The sequence below is a fragment of the Marmota marmota genome, unplaced genomic scaffold (assembly GCF_001458135.2).
Source record: "Marmota marmota marmota unplaced genomic scaffold, marMar, whole genome shotgun sequence".
Taxonomy (NCBI): Eukaryota; Metazoa; Chordata; class Mammalia; order Rodentia; family Sciuridae; genus Marmota; species Marmota marmota.
The window spans coordinates 9,979,942-9,990,487 of record NW_025999853.1 but is presented as its reverse complement, the minus strand read 5'-3'; the positions used below and the strand labels follow the sequence as shown (position 1 = coordinate 9,990,487).

Below are 10,546 nucleotides of genomic sequence, written 5' to 3'. Positions count from 1 at the left end.
TGAGTTAACTTTTGTGCATGGTGAGAGGAGGGGATTCAGTTTCATTTTGTTGCATATGGATTTCCAGTTTTCCCAGCACCATTTGTTGAAGATGCTATCCTCCCTCCATTGCATGCTTTTAGCTCCTTTATCAAATATAAGATAGTTGTAGCTTTGTGGATTAGTCTCTGTGTCCTCTATTCTGTACCATTGGTCCACCCTCCTGTTTTGGTACCAGTACCATGCTGTTTTTGTTACTATTGCTCTGTAATATAGTTTTAAGTCTGGTATCGCTATACCGCCTGATTCGCACTTCCTGCTTAGAATTGCTTTTGCTATTCTGGGTCTTTTATTTTTCCATTCTAAACAACAGTTGGAAGAGTTGTGTGTTTTTAGTTGATTTTTCTCAAACTGTTATTATTTTTTCTTTCAGGAATGGTTCACTGTCATTGAGCATTATCACCGAACCAACGCCACCATCACTGAACTGGTCATAGGGAATGAATATTATTTCCGGGTCTTTGCTGAGAACATGTGTGGCCTCAGCGAGGATGCGACAATGACAAAAGAGAGCGCTGTGATTGCCAAGGATGGTGAGTCGGGAATGGAGTGACATCCAGAAAACTAGGTGGGCAGGGATTAGATGGATAAGGCTGAAAGAAGCCGAGATGTGGTGAGGGGAAAACTATGGAAACAATTATTATTGGAAAATTATGATAAAAATGTTCAAGTGAAATTTAAATTTTACAGGCAAAATCATTCAAGGGATATTACATTATCATTGCATTTTTTTTTTTAATGAAGGCTTTAAGCCAAAAGCAATGGCACATGTCTGTAATCCCAGTAGCTGCGGAGGCTGAAGCAAGAGGATTTCAAATGCAAAGCTAGCCTCAGAAACTTAGTGAGGCCCTAAGCAACTTAGTAAGACCATGTTTGAAAATAAAATATAAAAAGTGCTTGGGATGTGGCTCAGTGGTTAAGTGCCCCTGGGTTCAATCTCTGGTACAAAAAAATAAAATAAAAATAAATTAAAATATAGGCTTTAATTGATTCCAGTTTCTGGGCTATGGAGCTATAAATGGCTAATGTCACTGGGATAGGAAAAAGTAGACATTTACTTCTTGGATTTCTGTTATTTTGATTCTTGGACACTTTCAGTATAGCCACACATGAGACCCACTCAGCAAAGAAAGGAGAAGCTGAATTCTATCTTTAACCTTTCATTTCGTCATAGATTACTCTCCCTCTAAAGCCCTTCCTGATATTCACATTAGAACACATTTCTGATCAAAATTCTTGGGAAAAAAAAAAAACAATCCTGTCAATATTTGTGTTAGTGTCAGATGACCATTCTGGCTTTCCATCTTGTGATTGGCTGTACATTTTCTGAATGTATGCCATGTGTTATTTCTAAGCTCAAGGAAGTTTTAATCATGAGTGAAGCATGCCAAGAATAATATTGTCTCAAGCCAATTTGTACTTTTGAACATATTTTAATACTTGTTTTTAAGGCAAAATCTACAAAAATCCAGTGTATGAAGACTTTGATTTCACAGAGGCGCCCATGTTTACTCAGCCTTTGGTTAACACCTATGCTATAGCTGGTTACAACGCCACCCTGAACTGCAGTGTGAGAGGAAATCCCAAGGTACCATATTGTTCTATCATGTTAGTTAAACTGAGGAATTGACCTCAAGGTCCCTCTTTTATATTCCCATGTTATAATGGTTAACACTTTTATAAATGAGCCTTCTAACCACTATTTGTGTCTTTTTGGGATGTGGGGAATGGAGAGTAGTAGTGTTTGTGGATAATTAGGTACACTATTCAAAAATAGTAAAAGCCAGGCATGGTGATACATGGCTATAATCACAGGGACTAGTGAGGCTGAGGCAGGAGGACCACAAGTTTAAGGCCAGGCCCAGGAATTTAGGGAGGCCCTGCTTCAAATAAAAAAATCAAAAGGGCTGGGTGTGTGGCTCAGGGGTTAAACATCCCTGGGTTCAATCCTGGCACCAAAAAAAAAAAAGAGTAGTAGGAAAAAAATGTTTATCTTTACTAAAAGAAAAAGAAAAAGGAAACCACCTAATTTTAAAAGAACCGAGAGGTAAATAAAATAAAGCAATGTTGAGTCACCTGAAAAATTAGGTGGTGATTTTGACTCATCAAGAGTCAAAAAGAAAAGAAAAGAGTTCTATAACAGATTAAAGTTAATAACAATTATGCTGTAATGCAAGGCAGAATGCAGAGTACTAAGAAGGAAGAGATCACTGAAGAGCTTTAGAAAGGTTTTAAGTTTTCATGTTGTTGACATTTGAAAATAACAACAAATTAACAAAGTTGTCCATGAAAAACTATGTCCCTGGGTGCAACTGTGGAAAAGTGCCCTAGAATCTGGAAAATTGTAACAGTTGTGTGTTTCCTGCATATGTCGTCAACAGAGATAGGGAAGTCAAAGGGAGAAGCCAGATAGGACACAGGAAGACCCTGAATTAATGTGTAAATGGAAGTGATGTGGGGAAGGATGAGGAGGCAGATCAGAGGTTTCACCTAGAGCTTAGGAGAACATCCAGGGCTGTTGGTGTCAGTTTGGGAGGCCCAGTGTGGAGGTGCTACATTTCACCCTTTGGAGCCCAAGCTCTAGAAAGGATTATCACTGAGGTAAGAGGGTACTGTGAAAAGCCAAGGACCAAGGCGTGAGCGTAGGGGAATGCTCCCATTTGGAAGGAAGAAGAGGACTGCGTGAAAGAGATAGGAAAGGTGCCATTTCTAGGTTCAGAGCAAGAAAAAATATTATAAAAAGTGGAAGGTTTTGAGGAAGGTGTTCAGAGAGTGAAGGAGTAGACAGAAGAAGGGAGTAGAGAATCAAGGATTTCAAGTGCAGTTCAGAAGTCACAGAGCATGAAATCAACTTTCTGGGGGACTGGGTTGGAACTGATCTTGCATTGTCTGATGGGAGCAGAGCCACTGTCACTGATGATGACTTCAGATGTCATAGCGGGGAAGAAGTGGTGCAGAGGCATATGCAGACTCTTAAAGAATTAGGAAAGAATGTCCGTAAAAAGAAGTGGAGAAATGGCTGTGAGAACTTATGGTAATTTTCCCGAAAATGCCCAGCAATATACACTCCCTAGGATGAGTGGACATCATAGACCTGTACATCAATTTTTTTTTAATTTGGAAATACTTGACACATAGTATATGTATGTATATATACACATACATATACATATATATACACACACATATCAAGAGTATATATTCAAAGTGTACAACGTGAAAATTGGATAAACATGCATATTGTGTAATGATTATCACAATCGATTAACACATCTATCACCATGCACACTGTACACTGGATGCCCCAAACTCATTCAGCTCACACCTAAATGTTTGTATCCACATAGATCAAATTGAAATGCAACTGAATCCATCTGGGAAGATTGCCCTAGCAATGTCCCCTGAACAAATCTGACTTTCTTCTTCAGAACTACCCACTTGCTTTCTTGCCAACCACTAAGTAGAATGTAATTTGAGAAATACACTGCCCAAGTAGATGTGTAGTCTTCAGTGTGCTTTCTTTCTAATCTATGCTTTAAAATTCTGTCACTGGCTTCGATGGCCTTTGAATGTGCTACATACAGATAGGTTTTGACCTCACTTTCTTCAATCTGAACCTCAGCCCAAAATAACCTGGATGAAAAACAAAGTTGCGATTGTGGATGATCCAAGATACAGGATGTTCAGCAACCAGGGAGTCTGTACTCTGGAGATTCGCAAGCCGAGCCCCTATGATGGAGGCACCTACTGCTGCAAAGCAGTCAATGACCTGGGGACAGTGGAGATCGAATGCAAACTAGAGGTGAAAGGTATGCCACCCACGGTCTCATGTGTAGACCAAAGCAAAGGAACATTGTGTAATTATGGTTCTTAATGCAAAATCCAAGCTCTTTGCCAAAATGCTGCAACTGGGGCAGTTGTAATGGTAGCAGTAGCAAGAGAAGTGGGAAGGGGGATTCAGGGAGAGGAGACATTTTTATATTCTGCCTCCACTCTGCTTTATTTGTTAAAGGCTACTACTTGATTATTTAAATTGGTTTATTTTTATCTTTTCTTATTTCCTATTAACTAAAGGAATATTAGCTTTAGTGAAATGTTAATGGGTGTACAGCATGCTGAGAATAAATACAATGAACACGTTACTTTGGTGATGTAGTCTATCTATAAATAGAAGCCTACTGCAAAAATTCATCTAATGAAACTGAAGCTAAGGAATTCATATTATTTTTAATTGGTTTACTTATCTGTGAAACTTTTAATCTATATAGGACTACGTTTGTTAATTTAGTGTTTGATTATACACATAATAGAATATAGCATATACATATTATAATCCATTGCTTTTAAAATTGCTAGAGAATTTTTACTTGTACATTTCATTGGCATTAGTTTTAAGAAATGTGGCAACTTATATAAACCATGAAAACATAAGGATTTTTGTGATAAGAGAGTCTCAGCATGAACAGTCATCTTAGTTTTCTAGTTAATTGGCTAGAGTCTTTGTTTTGAAGTTTTTCTTGGCAATAAAAACCTACTTTGGGACACTATGAGAGCTCCTGCAGAAGTCCTCATTAGGAGATACTAGGTGACATGATCCTAATGTGTTTTTTCTCATCCGTCACTGTATCATATTGCTATTCGATGATAACTAATGTCTTTTATTCTTATTTATTTTTAAAAAATACTTTTTCAGTTGTCAATAGACCTTTATTTCTTTATTTTACTTACTTATATGTGCTACTGAGAATTGAACCCAGTGCCTCACACATGCCTGGCAAGTGCTCTATCACTGAGGTCCAACCCGAACCCTCTTATTTCTTTATAATGAAAAAATTATAATCCAAAAGTCAGAAAGATGACTTTGTAAATATCTATTTTAGAGAATCATAGTAAGCTGGGTATGGTGGCACATGCCTGTAATCCCAGTGACTCTGGAGGCTGAAGCAGGAAGATTGCAAGTTTGCCCTAGGCAAACCCTAGGCTAGACCCTTTCTCAAAATTAATAATAATAATAAAGGACTAGGGATGTGGCTCAGTGAGTGCCCCTGGGTTTAATCCTGGTACAAACAAAAAAAGAAAAAAAACAAATAAAAATAAAATCATAGTAAATGCTCAGGGTATTAATGTTTCTTTTAAAGAGTTATTTAGTTGTGTAGTCCTAAATGTAGTATAAGAAACTTATTGAACAAAGTAACTTCTTTCTTACAACATTTTTTAAAAACAGTTTTCTTTCTCATATGATTTCTGTCTGTCCTCTGGTATATGGTATGCAGACTATGTAACTAAGTGATAGGCGAAAATTTTATTTTTATCTCATCAGGCATATAATATTCTTAAAATTTTTCAAACCTTACTATTGAGATAATTCATACAAATGTAAACATTATTTTTTTAGCCGCTTTGTTTGCTTTAAATGATGATTAAGGTCACGTTTGCACATCATCTGGTTTCTAAACTCCTCATTTTATCAGTTTTAAGTTGTTGTTGATACTTGGGTTTCGACATCCTCTAAAAAAACAAAAACAAAATTTTTTTTAAAAAATTACCACCTATTCATGCTTTGAAAAAAAATTGAATGTTGCTAATGACATAGATGATGCTTTTATAAATGGTTCAATATTTGGAGCCTTCCATAAGAGCAAACAATATTATGCATGTGGATGTTATATTCTTTTTAGTAATAATCATGTAGTCAATTGTATAGTAGTTGAACTTAATAATCAGAATGATGTATTTTAACCTATAAGTTCATGATAAGGTATCAACTGTGGTATTGAAAAAAGCTTTTGGTCCTAAAAGTAATGCTGAGATTGTTTATCATCAGATTATTATCTGATAATTGGTAACTTGAATCAAGTTAAGCTGTGTAAAAAAAAAAGGTAAGAATGTCAACTAAGAATAAATAAATACTGGTACAAATATTCTGATTCTGCAGTGATATATCAAGGAGTAAATACCCCTGGACAACCAGTCTTCCTGGAGGGGCAGCAACAGGTTTAAAAAGTTCATATCCCACTGGATATTTCTACTTTCCGTTCCATTCCTCTTACATGAAAACGCACTTTGCATGTGAAGCTTGACTTTCTCATTTGCTTTTAATTCTGTTTTCTTAGCAGCTCATGGCATACAGTGTTTATGCCATGAACGAGGAAGGCCAAATTATTCAAGGATACCAAGTAATGTAGAAACCATGAGTTTTGTCAGAAAACTAAGTACCAGACCACAGGTCCCCAGGAGCGAAATCAGAACACTACATTTGAAGAAGTCTTCAGCTTATATAATAAGATTATCAAAACTTGGGAATCAATGGCATTTATTTAGTATTTTCATTTTTTGAATGTAGAAAGATATATTTGTCCTTTAAGATAATTTACAGCATAGTTTTCTTAAATGAAGGACAGAATTCAGAAAATAGCACCTTTTAATTGTAGACAAGTGTTCTGCACATTTTTGATGGAGGGTATAAAAATAGACCCAACATCTGGAAACTCATATTTAAGATTGTCCAATTACAAATTTGTGAGTAGGGTATTTGTAATCCATCTTTATCTATTGGACAATTTAGACATTTCCATGGGACCCAAATTATTTTATATGTCTATGAACTTAAAAGGAAAGAAAAGTGTAAGACCCTCTATAAAATGTTTTAAGCAATAAATGAGTTCTATTATATATGTATAATTCACCCCCATTTGAAAGAGCCAATTAAGAATTCTTTGGGGCTAGGTGACAATCTGTTATGACCTTTAATGTAGACTTTGCCTAAGTTTACAATATTTGCTTTCTGAATCTCCAGACATAGTGTTAGTTTTACAAAGAAGAAATTACACTTCTGCTTTTGAAGTTTTATTGTTATACATATTGTCACTTTGTATCCTGTGTTTAAGTCTTGCATTTGTTTACATCATTTATATATAATCAGTTCAGGATAGAATATTATGAAATATATTAGTCTAATATTTATACTTGATAATTTTGCCTTTTGGAATTTCAACATATATATATGAACACTAACATTTTGTAAAATATCTATGTTTTTCTTTTGATGAAAAACACAATATATATATGTTGTAGGTTTTTTTTTTTTTCATAAGCTAATGGTTTGGAAGCTCTTACCATAAATATTCACTATACCATCAGATTGGCTTTGCCACCTCTCTGACAGAGTGGTTGTGCATATTAATATATATATTTTTTACATATTAATGATCCTTTTGAAGTGACTGGATCCTCACCCTTCATTCCATGTGCTTCTATTTTCCCACATCTTTCACATGACTAAGGATTAATGAAATCAACTCATCATAATTGTGACCATAATTTCATCCAACCAGTACTCAACTTGGGTGTTAGCAGTTTATTAATGCTTACAACTTCTCTCTCTCTCTTTCTCTCTTTCTCTCTTTTCCTTAGTTGTAGCACAATAAGGATGTTTGAATGTATATTGCCATCTAAGGTAAGCTTTCATATGGTTTTGGCATATGAAGCTTATGACTATCATAAGCCATACCAAGCCTGTGGAGTATGGCATGATTTTCATTACGTAATCCAATGAAAATAGACTCCTTAAAATTGCTAACTTTGTAGTATTAATTTGTATTTTTCAGCATCTTAAATTAATATCTAGTACTTATTCATCATGACAATCTCCTAGTGACATGAAACAAACTGTTGAATGTGATAGAGCATGAATCAAAGCATTTAATGTAGATGGACATGATTGATACCCACGCATTCTGCATTCTTTGCATCAAGGAATGGACATGTACATAAGTGGCATCATTTCTACCAATATGTGACTTGAATTTTTTTATTTTGTTAAGGAGAATGACTTTCTCAAATTTGCATTAAAGAAGTTTTAAGAATGTTTCAAATAGCATGCTGTTTTTTGTCTGGACATGAATTTATTAGCAAGTAGTAAAGCCCTTCATTGAAGGACCGTGCAGTTTTGTGGTTTCGTGGGTTCTCATTTGAATGAGGCTTTTGTTTTTTTAATATAAAAATTCAGAAGCTTGGAAGGTAGGTATGAAATGTTAGGCATTTCTCTCACCTTCAGAAGGTATTGGACCATTCCTACTATTTTTAACCAAATAGTTCCAATTTTTGCACTTTCGACAGTTTAGAAGTGGTCAAAGTTAAAGGAAAGAGTCTTTTCTTCTCCAATCTGCTTGAATCAGAACTTTTTGTGCTTAATTAAAAGGAGCATTAACAAACTGGAAACAGATCTTCCCACTGACCCATAACATGGTATGCATTTGTTGTGCCAGAACCTTTAAATCATTTATAGAGCAATCACAAAACCTCTCTAAGAACAATAAGCGTTTTCTACCATTTAGGAATTTAAACTAAGATTGAACAATAGAAGGGGAGTAACTGCTATGGGTCTTCTGGGAACTTGCTTTTCTGTCTAGATGCCAAGGGCTTTAAATTCTAAATGTACTAAACCTGGAGAAGATTTCCAAGTAGGGATTGAATGAATCTTTGTAGTAATAAAATCATAATTAGTCTCATTTCCAGGCAGCTAGTGCAGTAGTATTATTTCAGTGATTTTTCACGTAGATGGTTTTGACTTTTCCCTTCTCTCTGTCCTTTCTAGGTGGGCTGTCCTTCTGCAGGCTCCTCTTGCAAGGTGTGCCTCCAAACATAATTGATTCATATTTGCGAGACTTACACTCAAGCAATCCTGAGGAATACTGAGGGCTGGGCATAGCCTCTCTGAATTCTGCTGCTTTGAAATCTGATTGAAAAGAGAAAGCATTTTCTGGTTTTCCACCAGGCCCCCAAGTGTGGTCATTTTCTTTCCTCTGAATGTTGAAGAGAAAAAAAAAATATTGTTTGCACTGGTTGCTTAATTAAAAATTGCAAACAAAATCTCATTTGCTGTCAGCACTTTGGCTGTTATTGTTTATGCTCCGCTGTATTTTCTTTTAAAAAGCAACGTAGAAAAGAATAAGCAAAAGCAATTGTTTTAGTTTCAAAGAATAGGCTGTACACGGTCCCCCTCTCTTGGAGTAAAGAATGCAATACACCATGGTAGAAACTTGAACACCCATCTTGCTCTTGATATATGGACTTTTTTCTAAATAACTTAAGAGTGGTTTATTTCACACAGGCCTGCTTAACACAAAGATCTATGTCCCCCCCCCCTTTTTTCCCATTTGAATTCATTAAAGATTTCTTAAAGTTTACCTTGCAGACAAATTTTCTCAGTAGAAAGGAAAACTAATTCAGGAAGTAGTACAACACATGTCAAGTGTTTACGATGAAATGTCACTGTGTTCATTTATGTGTTTGGCATCCAATTCTCAGACACAGAACTGAGGAACAAAGGCTGAGAGCCAGGATGCTACCAAACTCGGGTGCAACCCCTATGGTGTCTCTGGCAGGGCTTCCTGGACAAATCCACTAGATCTCCTGCCAAAATAGCTAGTCCTAGGGATGGGAGACTGTTGCAGACTTCAGAGCAGTTACAAAATTAGGGTTAGCTGATGGTATCTGTTTGATTTGAAGGGAACCTCTTTTTAAAAAATTCTAGCAGCTGAGAAACATTTGTACTAATCCATAGTCTTTTTTTTTTTTTTTAAGCAACTTCCTTTGCCCTTCCTGATATTATAGTTTCAGAGAAGGGAGTAGAATGCAAGTGTAAGGTACCACCTCATTACTGTTTTGCCCATGATTCCTCCCCCTTTTCCCTTGTCCCAGAGGCTGAATAAATAGTGACTCACAGGTGCTGTCATAGCATCATGGGATGACATGGTTAAAATATCTGCACTGCTTCCTCTCCAGATCAGAGTTGTGATGGTGGTCGTGGATCTGGGTGATGACAGGCTCATGAAAGAACAGGTGGATCATCCAGGTAGTTGCAGGACATTTGAGAACAGCAAGAGAAAACTAGTTTGTGTCCAAACTATGGTGGCCCCCTCTTTTTCCATTCTAATTGGTTGGTGACCTTGCCTTTATGGTTGTTAGGAATATTGGTTATTACCCCTGTCCTATATTCCCAACAACTCCAAAATATAGTCATCCCTGAGTCCCAGGTATCAGGGATTGGTTCCAGGACTCCCTGTAGATGCCAAATACTTGTATCTCTTCTCTTCAATATCATAGTGTTTGCATATAATCTATATATTCCTCCTGTATGTTTCAAATCATTTCTAGGTTGCTTATAATACTGAGTACATGTAAATGCTATTTTAATAGTTCTTGCTCTGTATTGCTAAGAGGATAATGATAAGGAAAAAAGTTTCCCACGTTTAGTGCAAATGCATTTTCTCCCCAAATATTTTTAATCTGTGGTTGGTTGAATACTTGGATGTGAAACCCAGGGACCTAAAGGGTCAATCTGGCTGCATTGCAACAGCCTGGCTGGCTGCCTAACTCAAATATCCGTTGCCTGATTTTGCCAAGTCATGGTCAAGTCTGTTAGGCCATTTATAAACACAGCCTAGAGTGACTATAAAGCATCCTTCCATGGTTTAGGTTCCCCATTCATGACTTAGACACTCTA

The 10,546-nt window shown here is 36.3% G+C and overlaps 1 protein-coding gene across 9 annotated transcripts in view; it reads left to right on the top strand.

Moving 5' to 3' along the window:
* Positions 1 to 8,925, top strand: part of Mybpc1 (myosin binding protein C1) — an 81,973-nt gene extending 73,048 nt beyond the window's left edge. For 4 of the 9 annotated variants that reach the window (XM_048803198.1, XM_048803150.1, XM_048803173.1 and 1 more), the window contains 6 exons: positions 413 to 572; positions 1,491 to 1,627; positions 3,662 to 3,848; positions 5,975 to 6,042; positions 7,453 to 7,495; positions 8,636 to 8,727. In XM_048803198.1, coding sequence (XP_048659155.1) covers positions 413 to 572; positions 1,491 to 1,627; positions 3,662 to 3,848; positions 5,975 to 6,039 — 549 coding nt within the window. In that variant the 3' untranslated portion in view covers positions 6,040 to 6,042; positions 7,453 to 7,495; positions 8,636 to 8,727. Of the gene's footprint in view, positions 1 to 412; positions 573 to 1,490; positions 1,628 to 3,661; positions 3,849 to 5,974; positions 6,043 to 7,452; positions 7,496 to 8,635 lie in introns of all 9 variants that reach the window. The other 5 variants (XM_048803161.1, XM_048803142.1, XM_048803166.1 and 2 more) reach the window with 3 other exon arrangements.
* The last annotated feature ends 1,621 nt before the right edge of the window (positions 8,926 to 10,546 follow it).